At 32.1% G+C, this 22,085-nt stretch overlaps 1 protein-coding gene across 1 annotated transcript in view; it reads left to right on the forward strand.

Annotated features, from left to right (window-relative positions):
- Lrp1b (LDL receptor related protein 1B) overlaps positions 1 to 22,085 on the forward strand; it is a 1,566,902-nt gene that overhangs the window by 1,471,349 nt on the left and 73,468 nt on the right. The window contains exons 80-83 of the mRNA XM_077110319.1: positions 8,339 to 8,455; positions 10,134 to 10,307; positions 11,442 to 11,567; positions 16,769 to 16,933. Coding sequence (XP_076966434.1) covers positions 8,339 to 8,455; positions 10,134 to 10,307; positions 11,442 to 11,567; positions 16,769 to 16,933 — 582 coding nt within the window. The remainder of the gene's footprint in view (positions 1 to 8,338; positions 8,456 to 10,133; positions 10,308 to 11,441; positions 11,568 to 16,768; positions 16,934 to 22,085) is intronic.

Raw genomic sequence — 22,085 nt, forward strand, 5'->3', positions numbered from 1 at the left:
AAATAGTTTAGTTACAATCATCAGAGAAGTTATGTCTAGAAAGGTTATATTTAAGGAATGACCTAAATAACAAAGAGGTAGTTAGAGGTGTGATTGTGAAAAAAAGAGCTTTCCATGCAGAAAGAACAGTAAGATAGTGAGCTTCAAATATGTCAAAAACAGCAGAGTTAGTATACCTAGAGCCAGGCCAGCCATTTGGGAGAGTGGTGGACAAGAAGTAGAGACGGTGGTGTCTTCAACATGCTGTTGAAGACCAGGTTCTATGCCACCTTTATGGAGAGCCCCTTGGGTGCTGAGGAGTTAAGGGGTGTGATTTGCATACATACAATTTTTTAAGATAGAGAGGAGAGAGAGAGAGAAAGAGAGAATTTGTTAATATTTATTTTTCAGTTTTCGGTGGATAAAAGATCTTTATTTTATTTTTATGTGATGCTGAGGATCGAAGCCAATGCCCCGCGCATGCCAGGCAAGCACATTACCGCTTGAGCCACATCCCCAGCCCCATACAATTTTAATTTTTTAAGCACGAGGCACTTTTTGTTAGCATTTGAAAAAAAAGTCACATTTGAAGTTACAGGAAAGTGGCAAAATTAGTGAAAGCAACCTATAAAAAAATCCGGATGCTATAATTTCACATAATCACAGTATAAGTAACATGTTTTCATTTCAAAGAATGACTTTGATAGCAGTTTGTGGAATTTCCTATAGGTGCGTTCCTTGGAGGGAACCCGAGAGAGCGATTCCTGCAAAGAATTTATGTATGAACAATTTATGTATTTTTCTGAAGAAACCAGGGAAAGGAAGAGAGAGAAAGGGAAAGAGCCCAGTAAAACTGGGCTCCAAATAAAGTCCACTCTTGGTTTGGGACTCTAGGGATGTGATCTGGAGCATAAACCCCATGTCAGGCAAAGGTGGTAGATTTTCACATGCCATCTGTTATGGATTGACCTTTGGGCTTTAACTTCCTAAGCAAGACTGCTCTAATCAGTTGAGCATAATTTTCTGGAGGGGGTCAATTGTGAGTCTCTGCTGCTGGATCAACAAGTGGGGGATGTCTTTGAAAGAAGATCTGGGCAGGCAACACATGAGCTCCCACAGTGGATCTCAGGAAAGATGCATGCATGTTAGAGTCTGTAAACAAGTCAAGATGGCGCCTGGCATTTTGCCAGGGGGAGTGGTTTGTGAGGTGGTGCCAGTGAGCCATTAAGTGTGGAGATTCCTTATTGGTTGACTGCTGTATCTAGTATCTAGTTTATGTTAATTAAGATAAGCTGTTTGGAATGTATAAATACCCCTCCTGTCCTACAATAAACGGCTCCCACTCCTGCTGTATCAATGTACACAAGTTGCTCGCCATCCCCCCTCCCCCCCACCCCGGCTATTTTGCTGCAGCCGGACTGCAGCACATGCATGAAACATTCTTCCATGAGTTGGAACACTGCTCAACATGATGAAGCTGACGGCACCCCTATTTTCAGGAAATTAACAATTGAGAATAAAAAAGAATGAGGCATACTCAGATATGTGTTGAATTTGCAAAATGTAAGAATTATTTTATGTCTTAATATATCTTTAGAGTACAGAGACTCTAATTGGTAGTGGGTGCATTTGAATAAAGGAAACATGTTCTTTATTATTAAAGGAGTTAGATACAATTGGCTTTGGATCCAAAGAGATTTACTTATTAGCTATGAGATCTCATAATGAAATTATTATCTTAAAATATAGGTACTATCATCATTAGCAAACCAAGAAGTAATAATGAATACCTGAAAATAATCCTGTATAAACTAAATGAGATAGTTCTGTAATATCAGGGCTCCAGTGTTGCATGCATAATATATTTTGTTGATGAATCATGGTACATCTAGAGGTTGACAGGTTCTGTAATATAACATGAGCTGTAAATATAATCTTAAATTCCAACACAATTACACAAGTTTTTTTTAGCCAATAATGAATTATTGTACAATTTTTATTCAATTAGTGATTTGAATAAGGCAGGTCTTCAGTCTTATTTCTTTGGCAGCATTTGTGCAAGGTATTGAATAGAACACAGACCAAGAGAGCAGGTAATTGTCATTGAATTCCCTTGACAAGGTAAAAAAAAAAAAAAAAACATGACTTGGAAAGTTACAAGCAGATAGAAAAGGGATAATTCCAGATAGCAGAGATAGCCTACTGGAATTTATCAAATACAGATAAGGATAGAGAAAGAGATGGGAAGTGGATCCAAGAGGGATAAAGAGTACATAAATGAATTGAATCAAATATCTTATTGCCTTAATTCGTTTATCCTACTTTTATTTAAAAGATGAACGTTTACTATATTATTTATTAGAAATGCAGATGCCTGAATTCATGTAGCTTTTGGTCTAAAGTAGTGGACTATAAAAACAAAATAGAACCCTGCATATATCTGTGTGCACACACAAACACATGGGTAAATGGCACTATGGAGAAGAATAGAGTGAAGTGCAAAGCACATAGGTGTCACTCAAATATAGAAGTGAGGAAGGTTTTTCAAGGAGTTAAGAGTAAGTGCTAATCCATGACAAAGAGTAGGGTGGACAGAAGTGTTAGAATGCATAGTAAATATGTCAAAATGGTAGAAAATGGAATTGAGGAAAGCCAAAGAGCATAGTAAACAAAAGACATGAAATGGAACTTGAAACTTTGAGAGGTGATTAGGGGCCAGGAGTTATAAGGTCCTAAAGTCCCTTGCAAATACTATTGATTCATGTTAAGCAGGAAACAAAATCTGATCAAATATCCATAAGAGCACCAGATACATCTGGAAGATAGTTAGAGTGAGGCTGTCTACCCCATGAATATTGTGAATATATGTGTTTTCTGCTCAAAAAATTTGCTTGAAAACTTCTATCTTGCTACAGATATCAACTCTCAGAATTTGTATTATCAACCTATTCAACTAATATGTATTGAGCACCTTATATGCTTCAGGCATGATTCTTGAAATATGAGAAGTAAAAACATAGCCATAGTAGAGGGATGGGATGGGTACAGTAGAAATTTAATATTTACAAATAAATTTCAAAGTCAGTTTTAGGTGTTTAATGCTATGATAAAAAGAGTGAAATTGCCAGAAAAGTTGGCAATGGTAGAGAGAAAGGTTGCAGTATAACCTAATTAGGCATCAAAGTAGGCTTTCATAGAAGGTGGGATTTGAGCACAGATGTGCAACATTGTCACTCAGCCATAGAAAATGTTGTAGGTGTGCCAGGACCTAAGTTAAATCAATCAGATGGAGATATTTTACAGGTCATTAAAAACATTAGTTTTGGAACTCAAAATAGAACTAGGAATTTGGTTTGGGAAACTAGCAACAAAAGTGAATATTCAATAATACTTGCGTTGTTAAGATGAACAATGGATGGGTCAATAAGATCTCAAGGGTAGAATTTTAGGGAGATGCTTATATTGAAAAGCAGAAAGATGACAAGTGAAGACACCAAAGGCCTCCAAATACTAGTAGGTTAGAATGTGGTGTCACCATAGCCAAAGAAGGGTTTCAAAAAGAAGATGGTATACATTATTGAGCAAAACACTGCCTCACATAGAAAAAGAATTGTAGAAAAATATAACCTTTCCATTTACATAGATATGTTAAAATTGAACAAGCTGAATAAACTTTTTATCATCAATCTTCTTTTTTAAATTTTATATGTATATATATTAGTTGTAGTTAGACACAATACCTTTATTTCATTTTTTTTTAATATGGTGCTGAGGATTGAATCCAGTGCCTCACATGAGCTAGGTGAGAGCTCTACCACTGAGCCATAACCCCAGTCCCTCATCAATCTTCTCACTTTTGAAATATGATAATTAACTTACATATAATGTGTAATGATACATTTAAATCAGTTGTAAAACTAGTATGAATTTTCTTCACTGTGTTAGAGCTAATAATAATTATAAAATGGTGTACTTTTTCCTAGGGTAAAGCCTTGAATTCCATATAGAGTCTACCATAATTTCCTAACAGCAATAATAATTTATCCATATCCATTTAGTATATTTTGTTTAGTTTTATTTGTTTTCTCATTGTATGTTTATTATATTTCCTAATATAAAAAAGAAATTGACAAATCACATGTAAAATCTGTTACTTAACTTCATTGCCACGTGCTTAAAATTTTCTTCAGCTTCTTCAAATGACATATTTGCACCTATGTCTAAGATACAGTGTGCCATATGATCTTACCTATAAGTAAAATCTGAAGTAGTAATCTCATAGAAATTGAGAATGAATAGTCCTTACTAGGCACTGGGGAGAGCAGAGGTGAGCAACTGAGTCCTGTCAATGGGCACTGTGCCATTGAACAGGAGGAATAAGGACTGATCTTTTCTGACACAGCACAGTGAATAAGTGGACAATTATGCATTGTATACATTGAAATAGCACAGAAAATAAGTATGAATTGTTTTATTAACATTACAAATGATGATGTCACATTCTTGAGTAGGATTTTATTACATTGAGCAGAAACATATCTTGATGTCATCTTCATAGTGTTTAATGACTCCTGGGTATTTGTTTTGCCAACTGTTATTGATATACAAATGAGTTTAAACAATTGTCAGGAGATTTTTAAGAAATAATAGTTCATTTTATTTTCATAAATGGTATTACTAAAAAGTAGTATCAAAACATTGGCAACCACTAAATCATTATTCTGCATTTGCATGCATGTTTACATTTCATGTATGGGAAGACATGTACAAATATATCCTAGAAGGTGTCTTTGAATGGAAATACATTCATGACTATGTAATCCCAGTAATACCTTGACCAGTTTTTTGTCAATTTTCTCTCTGTTTTCTTGGAGTGTATAAATACTTGTTCTGACTTCAGGATATCATATTAAAATCAGTAAGTACCATAATGCTTCTCTTTCTCTCTGAGTGTAAAATCTTATTCTTTTTATTGTGGGTATATAAGAGAAGCTATCTTTCTAATGCCATTCATGGACATGTAAAGGCAGTGAGATATTGTACACTTGGTTTTCTTCTTAGTTTTATCAGGGTAGAGTTATCACCATAGATGAGCAGCATATTTGGAGTAACGATTATGAATTCCAGGGTTAGAATTCTACCATACAATCAAATAGCCCAGCACACCACCACCACCATCTTTGCAAACTTGGCAACATCGTGACAAGAGCACTGCTCTGGGATTTTATCAAACACTCATTCTTCCCATTCTTTGGACTTCATCATCTACTGCTTTAATGGTGCAGTCTACCATTAACTCATCAATGTATATATTTGTGCCCAAGACTATAACTGACTTAAACCTCATCTGTTGTTAATATTTTCTTGTTACATCCCTTATATACTATTACCTATAAGTAGTCTGTGCTTAAAACAATTATGTGTTGAATGAAAGAACAGATGGATACCTGCAATTTTAACACTCTAAGGCTTGGGATGGTTCTAAGGCCTTCTTTAATAAATGGCACACTTTTGTTTTGTTTTGTTTTATCAGGCAGGATGATAAATAAAAGAATATTAGTCTATCTTATTTTTCAGTCTCTTATGTTAGTTGAATAGCAAGTACTTGCCCCACCAGTGTGTGTCAGATAAAGTCACTTTCCAGTTTAGCTTTTAATAGGAGCGTTTAGGATTCCATGAGATTGATTTAAATAACACATCCTTTGATAGCTAGAGGCTTGTTGCTGTTGTTTGCTATTTCTTCCAAATTGTGGCAATTTCAGAGAGAATGAAGGACTATATATTTATCCGACAACACTCATACTTATTTGATTCAGTAAACAGATTCATTTTCCTTGGCCACAAAGATCTCTAAATAAAGTGGTTACAAATTTATGACTGTTTTACCATTTCCTTGTTGCATTTATTTTAATAAAGCTGTCATATGTTTGTGTGTACAAGAGAGAGGGGTGGATTTTAATATAGTTTGAAATCTTTGATTCTAAGCAGACAACCAATCTGAAAATTAATTATAACAAATTTTTAAATAAATATAACAGTGGTAAATATATTCAGTTATTTTAGCTTTTCTCAATTCCTTTTAAATTGAGAATATTTAGGGCTTACTTGATGATTTTTGCTACTATATAAATCCTTGCTTTGCCTTAAAACAGAATGTATCTTATCCTTTCATCTATTTCTGAGGATGCAGTGGTTGAAATTTATTATTCTAAGTCTTCTCTCAAATATCACATTGGTATTATAATCATTTCTCATAATATATATATATATATATATATATATATATATATATATATATATATATATATATATCAGTGTAGTATTTTATTTTAAATTTTCTGTACTTTTGCTAATTCAATTCCATATATTTGTAATTTACAGTTCAGGTAAGAAAGTTTCTTGAGAATTTCTTTTGTTTTTATTTTTCATTGTATCATTGGTTCTTTATTAAAGACAAAAGAAGTTGTGATACTTTAAAGAAAGACATGAGCTTGTTCTTTCCTATAAACTTGACATTCATTGATACCACAGGAAAAGTTAGCTGATTCCTTTATTAACTTTTTAATTTAAAGACTATCTCTTTTATTAAAGGGCTTAAGGAAAAATCAAAAATCATTGATTTGTGGATTTTTGCAATATAAACCCCATTCATCTAAAAAACTTTGTTGTATAATTTCTATCTAGATGTAATTCCATCTAAGAGCACATGTGACAAAAGCTGATAAAATTGAGGATATCTTGAGCAAGCATAGAGCAGCAATGCAATATATGGCACTTTTAGTAAATTTCAGAAATCATATTGTTAATTAAATTGGATCACACACACATTGTTTTCTTCTTTTCCATGATTAGCAAATTTAATAGTTTAGGTGTAAAACCAATTTTTTTTTGAACAGAGGGTTTTGTTTTATGTGCTTTTTGTATTATCCCCTTAGAAAAGAAGGAAAAGTGTTTTCAACCTTTCTTAGGTGACTACTTTGAACTATAATGGGACCAGCAGGAAATTGGAACACTTTATGGTTCATGTTACTTATGATATTACAGGAAGTAGCAAAAGCATAACTCTAAACATGACTCAAAACAAGTCAATCTTTGAGCAGAAACTAGTAAACTATGAACCAGTTGCATTAATTAATTGTTAAATCATTTCTCAAAAGCTAGTTAGACATGATAATACATATATACATGTATATATACACATATATATTTACTTGAAGAGCAATATTTATATTGAGTTTGATTATATTTCAGTTAGATCTACATGTTTAACTGAAAAGTTATTCACAAATTAATTTCACCATAATTTATTTTCCATTTTAATTGTTAAGTCTCCATTTATCTGCATAGAAATACAAGTTTTACATAAACTTAAAATACCTTTCATTCCATGGTCTTGATTTTGGCTGTTTATTGAATGTTGAAATTGTGAAAATTCTGTAACATTCATCTGCAAAATGTATTTTAATTGCATTGCATCTTCAAAGTATGTTCCATGTGACATCTAAAAATTAGATAAAACACAGAAAATAAATATCTACAGCAGTGAGGATTTATTATAGAATTCATTTGTCATAGATCTTACTCTTCTAAATTGAAGAAACTTTACTCTCTAGAATGCTCTTTGTGTTGATGATATTTTTGCTGGGATAGATTCCAATCAGATTTACAAAGTCAAAAGGTAAAAATTAGATAAGCAGAAGAATATTATTGTTTTGCCCTATATCATTTTTATCGATTGTTATTCACTGACAGATACCTATGATGAAATTGAAGAAAAGCAGTCTCAGAGAAAAAGTTAGAAATTCAAGCACCATAGGACCTTAATGAGGGATTTTACCATTCATTTCTTTCTACTATAAATATCAATCTTTAGTCACTTTAAATATCAGCACATGTATAAGTCACATCATAGGCCAACTTGTCATGAAGTACACCTTTTATATTATGAGAACTGTATCTTCATGAAGAGATTTAAAATGTAAGAATTACCCCTAATTAGCTCTAAAAAATGTTGGATAACAGATTAAATAATGAATTCATTCTGTGTATACTATAAGCTTAAAAATATAGAAAACTGGTAGGGAATAGTCAAAATTAAGAAGGTAGAAAGTATGAAAAGGACTGAGATGTAAGGTCTCTCTTTTTGTGTTAGGTAAGATTTTTTACTTACAGCTTATTAAATAAAGGCTAAGTAATCTAAGATAAGGATTGATTTGAGATAAGGTTTTCAATTATTCTGAATTCTACAGTACCATGATGAACAACAGGTTATTTCTGTGATGCTTGAAAACAACTACATTAAGAAGTGAAATCATACTTTTAAATGATCTCAAATTCCATTATTTGTCTATGTTTGCAGGTCTGGCTGTGGATCATTTTAGTGAACGCATATACTGGGCTGACTTTGAGCTCTCTGTAATTGGTAGTGTTCTGTACGATGGCTCTGATTCAGTAGTCTGTGTCAGCAGTAAACAAGGTTTGTGAGAGGCTTTTGGTTTTATTTTTGTTATTGAGAGTATTAAATCATAACATAAATATAATTATGAAAGCTTTGCATTATGATTTTTCTTAAATTATGTCTCCTTTTTCTTTGCATTTCTTTTATTGATTAAAATGTTCATTCGTACTAGAATATCAGAGAGACCAGGGCAGAGGACATTCTTGACTTGGAAAAACATGGGCCTGGCTGCCAGATTCAAAAAGTAATTTCCTTCTATGGATTCTGTGGTGTTCCATTTTGAGCAGGATACTTCAAATAGTCAAGAGTAGAACATGTAGACCCTACTTTTTCTTTCAAATTTCAGTAACAGCATGCAGGAAACAAATTATTATATGTAATAGAACTTCATAGTAACCATCACTGGTACTGAAGGATCCATTATCCATGTGAAAAACAGCATATAGAAAATGAGAATTTCCTCTACTCCTGTGACCACAGAATTCTAACTGTGGCCTTTGGGTACTGCACCCATTCTTATTTTTGCTTCTTTCTGTCTCATATTTTTATTCTCTCATTTTCTAGCTCCCTGCCGTCTCTCAAACTTTCCTGGTCTGACTGTATCAGATGTCTCTCTGAATCTAATTTCTTCCCTGTGACTTTTTTTCCTTCCCTCTCCTGCAACCCCTTCACATTTGTACCTCAAGTTATTTATAACACAATTTTTCAGTCTTTATTTTGGCATATTGCATTTCTTAAATAAAGGATAACTTCCTTTTATTTGTTTATTTTTAAATAGGGAAGCTGGAAAAAATAATTGTATCAAATTTTCACTGTGCATCTCCCTAAACTGTATGATTTTTGTATCAATGACCCAGATGGGAAAAATCTCCATGATTTTTGTATCAATTAACCAGATGGAGAAAGTTTACATTTCTGTATTATATTAAAATAATGTTAGCTTGTTTCAGCTTAAATGTATATTTTATTTTCTCAAGGAACACCGAAGAAGAAAATATATAAAATTAAATGTTACTTTTTGTTTTATAACCTCTAGATCATAACATGTAAATGTTTCTACTTGTTACAAATTTCAGTTACCAAAAGTTGGATTGATAGTTATTTTGATAAAATGTCTTAAAATTACAGTCACCAAATGTGAAAATTGATGGTCACTATTATTTTTAAGCAACGATGTCATGTGAATGATGACCGTTTGCTAGTTTGTTTTCCTTATCCTGTTTCTAAAACACATTATAATAGTGTCAAAGATTTTTAACTCATGATTACCAGTCAGTCCACCATTCTATTTAATTACTAATTGGATCCAGAATACGAATTTAGAGTTTAATGAACTTCCTGTTTTGGTGCTACAAATGAGGTTAGCCTGTACCTAGATTTTTATTTGTTAACTGTATAGAAGAAAAAAATTACTCTGCATATAATGACTCTAGCAAATGCTTGGTGATGTTGAATATGATTAAATTAATCATTGAAATGTTTTTCTAAATTCTGAGTGACATGCTTAGTATCTTTTATATCTCCACTTCCAAGAAATTAATTCCATCAACTTCTAAGCTAATATTAAAATATTCCAATTCTGAAAAATTTTCTTAAAGACCATAAATAAGATTTTCTATGGTATTTTGGGTAAACTTTTATTTTATTTCAATTTATGTATTACAGCTTTTATAATCCTATCTTTTTAAAATTCCAGGATTGTTACATCCACATAGGATTGATATCTTTGAGGATTATATATATGGAGCAGGACCGAAAAATGGTGTATTTCGAGTACAAAAATTTGGACATGGTTCAGTAGAGTATCTAGCGTTAGATGTTGATAAAACGAAAGGTGTTTTGATATCTCATCGCTATAAACAACTAGACTGTAAGTACAGTATTTTTTAAAAACTGCCTACGTTTGTGATTGTTTTCCTTTTGTCTATTAAAAGTGTACACTTTTACCAGGCATGGTGTCTCATGCTTGTAAATATCTGTAATCCCAGAGACTTGAAAGGCTGACCAAGGAGGATCACAAGTTCGAGGCCAGCCTCAGCAACTATATAAAAATGTCTGGGGAGGTAGCTCAGTGGTACAGCATACCTGAATTCAATCTCTCACATAAGGGTGTGTGTGTGTGTGTGTGTGTGTGTGTGTGTGTGTGTATTCCTTAACTATTTCAAGTTTTAACCCCAGTAGATTAAGTAAGTTTAATGTTAGTAACACCAGACTTTTTAAATTAGGGAAGCCAATATACAGATAATGCCTAAATTTCCATTTCTGGTTTAACAGGTATGAAAATATTCTGCATTTGGCTGAGTATTTTGGAATTAAAATTAATTTTGTTATAAAAGTTATCTATTATTTCTTTTTCTAAGATACTGAAGAAGACCTTAGGCTTCTCTAGATGAACCATGCAATCTAAGGAATTCATCGTTCATTAGCCACTTTGACCCTTGTTACTGATGACCAAGTAATTACCATAGCATTAACATTCCAGTCTAAAAAATAGCCAAGAACTCTTTCCAACAGTTGTAATTTTATTTGATTTATAGTTTTTGATTTATTATTATTATTATTATAGCTTTTCCTTATAGAAGGGAGTAGGAAAATAAATCACTGAGGTAATTATCCTGAAAAATATGTTTGAAATACATTTTCAACTTCAGGTGGCTTTACTTTTAAAACACAGCCCTAGACTGCACTTCAGGTTCTAAGAGGAACTCTTACACCAAAAAACAATTAGTCACAAGAAAGAGTGACAAAGTATAGATTTGAATAGATTCTTATTCCTTTTTGAAAGAATGATTTGGGCAACTGTACTGTTAATGAAAGGTAGTAATTTCTCTTCCTGTATAAAAGAAAAATATAATATCAAAATGAAATACGTGCAGTAAAAATTGATTTAATTTCTTTTTAATATTGAAAATTTATCATTTTACCTTATTGAATTTTATGTGTTTGAAACCTATTGCAAGTATACTTATATATTTCTTTGCTTTTTTTGTTTTGTTTTCATTAGTACCTAATCCTTGCTTGGATTTAGGATGTGAATTCCTCTGTTTGCTGAATCCTTCTGGGGCCACCTGTGTTTGTCCAGAAGGAAAATATTTGATTAATGGAACCTGCAATGATGACAGTCTGTTAGGTGGGTATTCTCCATTTTTTAGTAAATAATGTATTAGTCCTTGTGATAAATTTTTACAATTATTACTGAGCATAATTACCTGTTCTTTTATCAATTTAGCTGCCAGGATATCAATGATTCTTGAATGTCTGTGTAAACTGTTCTTTCTGACAAAGACTTCCTATTAATTCATTCTGCATTTGCTCACAAACATTGAGCACTTGTCATGCACTGACTAGATCAGGAACTATGAAGTTACACAATGAAAATACATTTTTATATAGCTCTTGTATTATAGAAGATAATTTTTTGGAGATGCCCTTCTGCTGTGGGTTTAAACCCAAACTCCAAATCTGATTATTTGTTCAATAATTTTTTTAATACCATCCTATGGGCAAACGATAATTTTGAAAGCAGAGGTTAAGTTACAAACTGAATCTCAGTTTCTCTCATATAAAATCAGATTTACAACAAATACTATTACTTCTCTGATTTACAAATATGTGGAGGGCTTCTGATCAAGGTAAAACATTGGTTTAGAGACTAAGAACCAATTTAGAAATAAATGTGAGAAAACTCCTCATGCAGTCTATATTTGAGAAGCCAAAGTTTGGAATAAACAGTAAAAAAATGAGTTTGGCAGAATTCCCTTCTTTTCTATTTCATGGAATAATTTGAGGGGTATTGGTATTAGTTCTTCTTTAAAGGTCTTGGTAGAACTCGGCTATGAATCCAGGCAGAGCTGGGCTTTAATTTGCTGGAAGGCTTTTGATGGCTGCTTCAATTTCATTACTTGAAATTAATCTGTTTAAGTTTTCTATATCGTCCTGGTTCAATTTGGATAGGTCAGATGTCTTTAGGAATTTGTCCATATTTTCAAGATTTTCTAACTTATTGGGGTATACATTTTCAAACTAGTTTCTGATGATCCTCTGGATATCAGTAGTGCCTGTGGTAATATTTCCTTCTCTATCTTGGATTTTAATAATTTGAAGTTTTTTTCCATCTTTCTTTTTGTTATCTGAAAAAACCATAAAAATTTAAAATATCATTATAGATACAAAGTGTTAAATAGGAAAAAAATAATAGAAAGAACAAACTAGGCTCGGCATGGTGGTACCAAACTGTAATGCCAGCAACTGTGTGTCAGAGGCAGGAGAATCACAAGTTTGAGGCCAGCCTCAGCAAAAGAGGAAGACTTTGTCTCAAAATAAAATATTAGAAGAGCCAGGGATGTAGCTCAGTGGTAAAGTGCCCATAGTTCATCCCAAGTACCAAAATAAAAAACAAAATTGTGTGATATAAAAACAAAGGAGGCATCATTTCTTAAATATGGAGGTAGACTGATAATAAGCTCTCTCATATTGAAGACATTAGTCCTAATGTGAAAAACGCTTTTAAGAGAAAATAAAATCTATACTTACTAAATTTTAGTTCACAAAACATATATACATATGTAACATGTATATATATATATATATATATATATATTAATACATAAAATTTCCCTTAGTTTTCATAAAACCCAATGATAATATAGTGATTTCTCATATTTTACTATATAAGAAAATTAAAGCATTGAGAGTTTAGTTAATAATTTTTTTGTCATCTGTGACCAAAACACCTGACAAGAATAACTTAGAGGAGAAAAGGTTTATTTTAGTTTGTGGTTTCAGGAGATTCAGTTTATGATTGGGTGGCTTCATTACTTTGGTCCTGATATGTGACAGGACACCATGGCAGAAGAATGTGGCAGAGGAAGTTGGCTCAGCTCTAGAAGCCGCAAAACAGAGAGATAGAAAGGGGCTGAGGAGAAGATAAACATTCCTAGACATGTTTATTTTATGCATGAAAGAAGGAAGTTTGTTTAAATACACACTTATGCAAGTCTAAAACAGTTTTGGAAATGTTTACTTCACCTCTACTTGAAAGGTGTGACTCCAGAAACTTCCTCAAACCTCACTCTTATGATTGAAAAGAAAATCTTAAATCTAATGAATGTTAAGTAATATTCAATTTGATCTCCATGCATTTAAGCCTTCATACTGGTCTGAAGTACTTCAATCAGGAATGTAAATATGTGGATTTCAGAACTGTTATATTAGTATTAGTATTTTAAAAAAATTAGAGTCCAGGGACTTTTCTCACAATGTTGCTTAAGCTGGTCTCAAAATCTTGGTCTCAATTGACCCACCTGCCTCAGCCTCTGAGTGCTAGGAATACTTGCACTAAATTTGCATGCCACCACACCAGATGGATTCTAGAATTACTGATTGATGTAGATAAATTCCAGTTTTCCTGACAACAATATTTTATATAGCCAAGTTTTATAGCTCTTTACAAATATTTTACTTTATCTAGTTGCTATTGTTAAATTATGAGTGCACTGAATATTTTTAATCTTTATGTAAGAAATTTGAAATTCAAATATTACTCATTCTCTGGGAAGTATTCACCTGCCCTTTCCAACAGTTGATTATAATTATTGGAGCTTGGCTTTTGGTGGTAATATAGTTATTGACAAAATCAGCCCTCTTTTCCATTAAAGAATTATTATTTTAAGTTTTGAAATGATATAATCTAAATTCCATTTCATTAAACAGTATTATATTTTAAAATTTCTGTTGCCTAACGAAGCATAGTATAACAATATGCAATCGTCGATATATAGGGACTTTGATTATCTATATATACATATAAAAACTACAGGTGAAAATTAGTCTCCCCATAATAATCCTAAATATGATAATAATGCCTTAAATATTTATCTTCACTATTCACAGAGCCCTGTTAGGACATAATTTGTTGAATGACTTAGAAATGATATTTGGAAAATTTTGAATTAAGTAAACATATTTTCATTTTAGAAATTGTTTCTTAAAAAAGTATCATCCGATATTCAGTTATTTTCTGGAGATTGCCACATGCATTTACATAGGCATCTAAGATTTTTTTATGTTAAAAACTAACTTGCCTGACATGGTGGCACAGGCCTGTAATCTCAGAGCCTTGGAAGGCTGAAGCAGGAAGATCAAGAGTTCATAGCCCACCTCAGCAAAAGCAAGGCACTAAGCAACTCAGTGAGACCTTGTCTCTAAATAAAATAAAAAACGGGGCTGAAGATGTAGCTCAGTGGCCAAGTCCCCCTGAGTTCAATCCTTGGTACCTCCCCTGCAACAAAAAACTAACTCACCTCTCTATTTCCTATTATCCTCATGTTCCCATTTTGTTGTCCTGATCAGAAACTGAAGAATGATCCTAATTTTCCCTTATTTTCTTCAGAAATTACTGATGCGATGCTCATTTCAGAATTATTGTTAGGATAATCCCACATTTACTCAGCTCACATTATTCTATTTGGGGGCATCATGTGACCTAGCCAGAGGATTTAAATGAAGTCCTCATGATCTCCCTGCCTTCAGTTTAACACCTGCCACTACATTAACTCTCAGCCTTCTTAGATTCTTCAAGTTTTCTACATTACTTTTATGAAATAAATAATAAAACATTCAATGACTTTCTGTTATTCCTACTTATCTTTTTAAGGACACTTACCTCTTCTAATTTCTTTCCTCACACTCTTTAATCCAGGTCCAGGCACACAAAGTTTCATTCAGTTCCTCAGGTGCTCACCTCCTGACATGCATAGATGTTACTTTCCTTGAGCACTGTACTCAGCATTCCTGGTGGGCACTCATGAAACAATTCAGACAAATGTCTCATGCTTATTTTGCCAAATAAGTGCCTTACCTGCTTGCTGAAGTTTAGCAATACACCCTCTAGACCCAACTTTAAGCTCTTCTTCTTTCTACTAGATGCGAGCTGGTAGTCAAATTGTCTTTTGTGTTTATATGTATGTGGTATATACTTAGGTACTTAGTATTTACAAACTTTTGGCATTTAAATATTTTTCCAACTTAATATTTACAGAAAATTTGAGTTAAGTTGTATTTTTGCCACTAAGTTCCTTTTATAGTATGTATGTAAATGAGACTTAGGTAGGTTAACTTGTATGCTTAATAAAGTGACCAAATGAGGCCATAAAGACAGGTTTTATTACACTTTTCTTATTTTCTTTATATTATATACATTGCCTTATTACTCATAAGTCCTTCTTATAAATGTAAAATTTTGGAATATCAATTTGATACTTACACATATAGAAAATAAGTCATTGAAGTTAATCCAGATGTTCTTGTGATCATTACAGTGGTACAGTCAAGCCTATGTCATGCATGGGCCAATGTACTTTGAGTGATAAATAAAGGCTTTATTGATTTCATGTAATTTTACCATGTAAAAGACACAGCTTTAGCAAAGGGCATATTCTAAAACAGAATGCTTGTTAACATATTTTCAGTTTTGTTCCATTGAATATTGTATCCTGCTCAAAGTAATACAGTATATTTCTAATGAAGGACAGGCAGGTCAAACACACACATAAAAGTCACTTGGAAAATGATTATAAATCAATATTTATTTTAAGTCATACTAATATATTGTTTAAGATGCTTTTGTATACCCCTAAATGATCATTTCTTATTCTCAGGCAAAATCTTATTTTGTAGTAGATAGGTTATGCCAAATATTTAGGAAAAAAAATGTTCCATAATTTCTAAATATTGTTTTTGACTTATCATCATCTTGCACCAAATCTGAATGGGCTTCTAGTTTGGCATATTTTGTATTTTTAGTGAAGACTGACATCAAACAGTATCTTTTCATTTAAACATTTCTATAATATAAAGTATATACAGACACATAAATACATACATCATAGGATGTGGTAGTGTGTTTGTATGTATGTGGATAGAGATGCTAAAATATATCCTAAATATTTCAACTTGATTTTTATCAATTACTACTATGAAATAGATAATGTTTTCTCAAACCCAAAAGAAAACTCCTTGGTAGTGAAATATATTACTTTTATAAACTTTCAGTTTATTCATTATTTAATGCAAGGTAATTTTAAGAATTGGTTAATAATGCTTGAAGCTTGAAACAAAAAACAATTTAAGGTCTTTATTCACTATCCAATAACTAGAATCTATTTCTCTGTTTTTAGCTATTATTTATTTTTTTCCCAACATTTATGCTTATGTTAGTTGTTTCATGAAAGAAAATAAGAATCTAGGATTAAACTAAGTTTGTTTATTTGAACTCTGCTTACTAAATCGTGACCTGAACAAAATGCTCACCTGCATCTTTCTTCCAACCAGATGATTCCTGCAAATTGACCTGTGAAAATGGAGGGAAATGTATTTTAAATGAGAAGGGTGATATGAGGTGTCATTGTTGGCCTAGTTATTCCGGTGAAAGGTGTGAAATCAATCACTGTAGCAACTACTGTCAAAATGGGGGAACTTGTACACCATCAGTTCTAGGTAAGCATTTGAGTGCCTTTGTATTTTCAAATCATTTGCATTTTTACTTCCTTATGAAAATATAAGTGAATACTTAATACTGCAAATATAATACCCGATGTCTTGAGAAAATTAGTAAATTTTAACAATAAATTAACAAAAATTAAAATTAATAATTATTTCAACAGTGGCATTTTTTTTTCTAAATTCAGTATCTCTATAGGTCAGGTCACAAAATTTAATTATAATAATGAAAATTACTATGTTGAGTGTATATTGCATTACAGTCAGTGCTTTTAGATAGTTTCACCATGACCCAGAATGACTTTAATATGCCAGTTTTCCAAGTCTTACATGTTTAACTTCAAAGTCCATATTTTTTGTTGCAATTTACCTAAAAATAAAATTCAATTGTTATTGAAAATTAGGTTCATTTAAATGAAAATAAACTATACCAAAACACACCTAAGATCATCTTGATTCTCATCTTGTAACTAATACATTTCAAAGTGTAGTATATAAAGTTACTACATGTTAGTGAATTAATAAATATTTCACTTATCAATTGAGATATTTTTAATCTATGCAATAATCCCCTTTACAAAAATATTCTCTATGGCACATAAGTTAACATTGAATATGTTTTCCTACTGACTTGTATTAAATTCAAAATATATTTCCATGAGAAGAAATAACCCCAATACATCATAAAAATCTAATTTTTAAATTCCAATATTCAGTGCAAGGGACATTATGCAACTATTAAAGTGAAATCTATGCACATTTAATTTTAGTACCATAAATGCAAATTTAGTTAGTCAAATGGAAAATCAATCTATATGATCTTCACATTCACTACATGGTTAATTTATATCTTAGTGAGAGTTCTTTCTGTCTGTATTGCTTATGGTATTCTTTGAAATATTTAGCATAGTGCCATCTGAAAGAGTCACATGAAGAGTTTTCAATGGAGTTTAGAGAAACCAAGCTGTTTTTGATTTGCATTCTAATTGTGAAAGTTTGGTAGTTATGTCTTTAAATATTCTTGATTTATGATTAATTAATAATTAAGGTATTCTAAGTACTCAAGAGCATTCTGGAAATATATTTATAGTTTGATTGAAAGGCACTAGGAATTTTAGCACATATCTTCATTCTGCTTAAGGGAAGCTTCTTCACACATAGAATACATTCTACTGCTGTAGGAGGAATTATAGTACTTATAGTACTGGTTCCTTTATCAAAAATGCAAATGAGAATACAAGTTCAACAAATGTGTGTGAGTTTGTATTTTAGTAATATGCTTATCATTTCCTTTAGGAAAGAAGCATTTCTTGCCAAATGATTTGTTTAGAATATTTAATTATTTAATTAGTCACAAAATTTTCTTATTAAGATAATGAAAATCATTGAGTTGTAGTGAGATGATTTACTTATAATTATCTTTAGTAACATTCAATCCAACTGAACCATTTGATGTTCCATACTATGGCTAAACCATTCAACTTGTGAAGAATCCACAAGAGTGAATCTCTAGAAAGCACTGGATCTGCTGACTTATTAATGAATCTTGAATTGCATGTAGGCATAGCACATTTAAGGTTATATTCAAATCATTTGTCCAGACCTTGCTGCATTCTTAAAATCTGTAACATATCAACTTTATTTATGTATCCAAATATTTAGATATTGAGTTCCATAGACGATATGTTCAGGAAAATTGCATTGCAGATTACCAGTGTTAAGTGAGTTCTCATAGGAATTCAATGTGAGATATTGCCATGTAATATACTGTCTTACAAAATTCAGTAATTATTAATAGTGTGATATCCAATTAAGTCATTTACAAAGAACTTTTCACTTTTAAAAAATATAGTTTTATAAAAACATTGTTTGGTATTACAGACTAGAGAACCTCATTATATCTACACAAATGTTAATTTGTTAAGAAAATCCCAATGGGCAATTCATGGATTTATTCATTGTTGGTTTACTTACGGTTAAGCCTTTTGGCAAATTCCTGTGTGGATGCTATATAAGTTGGGTTTGGGCAGCATTAATTAAAATTTATAAGTTTATGACAGTTGTATAGGACAATAATAATTGAACAAAGAATATGCCATCAGTTAATTAAAAGCACACATCTGAGAGGCATAATTAAAATCTTGCTTGTGGGAATGAGTAAGAACACTAAAAATAGAATATATGAGTTATATTAATGTAGAACAGTATTAAAATGAAATATTTTGACATTTATTATATGAATAAGGGTCCATGTAGTTCGCTTATATGACCTGTTAATAGGAGGATATATTTAAGATAAAACTTGCCCTGAGAAAAACAGTGGAAGTCAGAGTAAAGCATAGTATTATTCAATCATTCTATTATTGAAAATATTGAATAATTTATGAAAGTTTTATGTATCATAGATATCATTAAGACATTTATGCAATTAACATCTATATTTGCATTTAATTTTACTTTCATGAATACTTATCCTCTAAGGTATATTCGACCTGTTTGATATTTTCCTTACTCTTACAGGCCTGCTATTTAGACTTTAAATGATTTTAAAAAGAGGAATCAGGGTGACCTACATAGTTGATTTAGGGGAATGAAATTAGAGTGTTTGTAAATTGGGACAACAAACCCAAACACTTCCAATCCCAAAGTTTGGAATTTTGCAGAGAAGAAAGGCAAATCTTGCTTTGGGAAGTCAGACACAAAAGTGGGACTGACTCCATAAAGGTGACAGTATAATTGTGTACGCTAGGCAATAGTTTAAGTGATGAATATAACAGGAAGACAGGAGAAGCCCGTTGTGTAGCTCTCTGTTTCTACATCAGTGGGCTTTGTCAGTGAAGGTTTATTACTAGAAATGAAGCAGAAGGATAAAAATGGACCCTGTTGTGGGAATAAAATCTTGTTCCATGATGGGAGGGCCCTTTATAATAGGAGTTGGGTAGATGGGGAGAACTTTCCTTCTTAGTCATTCAGGAGTTTTCTGTCCAAGCAACTGCCCCAAATCAAAGACAAGTTATAATAATAACTCTTGGACACTCAATAACATCATGAAACTTATGATGAAACATGAACTGAAGCCTCTCAAGTCACCTAGGTGCCTAGTATGTAAAGTCAAAATCACCTAATTGGGTATCAAAACATAGTAAACATATTTAAACTATCCTCTCTTTCATATTTTATTTAAATGAGGGTGATATTTTTTTCTTTTAAATTAAACTTGGCGTTCTTGCTCCCTTAACATAAATATTAATTATGTTTGGGAAGTACTAAAAGCTCAATATTTAGCTCTACTCAGTTCTTTAAAATTCAAGAGAATAACCAACAATGTTAAAATTAAAAAAAATCATAGCATATAAATTAATAAGTAAAAGACATTGGAATATATAATTCTTACAAGTAAAAAATAAAGTATAATAGGAGGAATTTGAGAAGTAATAACTAGAGGAAGAATCCACAGCCATGAAAGAGCCAGCATTATTAAATTAGTACTAGTGGAAAATATTAAGAATCTAAACCTGTAGCAAGTAATTTTTGAAAATTTCAGTAAGAGTTTTAAAATGTTTCAATATTCTTTGTATAGATAATGTCACTTTTAGAAGTATCCCCCAAGGATCATGTAATAATAATAATAATAATAATAATAATGCACAGAATATAGAAGTAAGCATATTCAATAGTGTGATTTGTGATATTATCAAATTGGGAATAAATCCTCAAAATCTATTAGAATATGTAAAATATGACATGTCTGAAATATATATAAAATATATATGAAATATGGCATATCTAAAAGATGACAATTATGTTACAAATAATAAACACATTCACAATTATATTTAATAATATAGAAAAAAATTACATCTACTTTAAGACAAGAAGAACAATATATGAAACTGCTAAATAGTATGAGCCCAATTGGAAAAAAATCTGTATATGAAAATTACTCTGAAAGTTTAATAAAATAAAATATGGTAAGTTAATTAATCAAGCAAACATTCACCAACTACATTAACCTGAGGACAAGGTAGGTCTTAAGCAGAAATAGTAAGATGATTAGATTTGAACTTTGGAAATATCATACCAGCTTCAGTATGGTGAATGAATGAGCATGAGATAAGATTAGAGGGAGAAAAAACAAGTAGGGCCGGTTATGATGCAGAAACAAGTGTAGCCCTCTTGTAAGTGGAGGCAGTGAGATTAAGAGAAATTATGGGGTTGAGCATTACTAAAAAGCTTTAAAAGTAGTGTGTACAAGAAAGGTGAAAGGCTGGGTGTGAATGTAGGAGTTTAAAGCATACAGTAGAGAATCTAGATCTCCTGCTTGGTTATCTCTGTGGATGGCAGTGTCATTTACCAGGAGAGGAAACACAGGAAAAGCAGAGTTCTTATGGGAGAGATGAAATGGATTTTTTCTGAGGTGCCTGTGAGACCTCCAGGTAGTGACATGTAACATGAGATTAGAATATAATTCTGGAGAAATTGCAGGGCATATGACAGAACCAAAGGCAATCATGCTGGCCATTATTATACAGACTTCCATGTTGGTTGAGTATATTTTCACTTCCCCCACTGGTCTAGAAACATCAACAGTTCAAGGACCATGAACAATTCATTTTAGTACAGTATGGTCATTCATAATTTGGAATTGCAACCACTAGCACTACCTGAAAGGAATCATCTAGATTTTGTTACAGTCCCTTAGTTTTCCGGATGTTGTTCAAAAAGAGTCTGTTGTTTCACTTCTGGTAATCTGTATCCTAGTACTAGGGTTGGATGTGGTTGGTTCTCTCAAAGCTCATGTTGACTCCTATTCTTCAGTGCAGTGGTGTCAAAATGTATGGCTTTTGGGAGATGATTAGGTCATGGTGCACTGTCTTCAGAAAGGGATTAAGGTCTTTCTCCAGAGACTGGGTTATGTCTACAAAGACCGGATAAAGTCTCATGGGATTAAGGTTGGTCTCACAGGATTGGATTAGTTAGTGTGAGAGCAGATATTATAAGTCAAGTTTGCTCTGTCTTGCCATTTGATATCCTGTACTACCCCAGAACTACAGTGTCCCACCAGCAAGAAGGTACTCACTGGTTGTGGCCCTTTGACCTTGAGCCTCCAGAATGATGAGATGAATAAATGTTTATTCATTATCATTGA

The sequence above is a fragment of the Callospermophilus lateralis genome, chromosome 9 (genome assembly GCF_048772815.1).
Source record: "Callospermophilus lateralis isolate mCalLat2 chromosome 9, mCalLat2.hap1, whole genome shotgun sequence".
NCBI classification, from domain to species: domain Eukaryota; kingdom Metazoa; phylum Chordata; class Mammalia; order Rodentia; family Sciuridae; genus Callospermophilus; species Callospermophilus lateralis.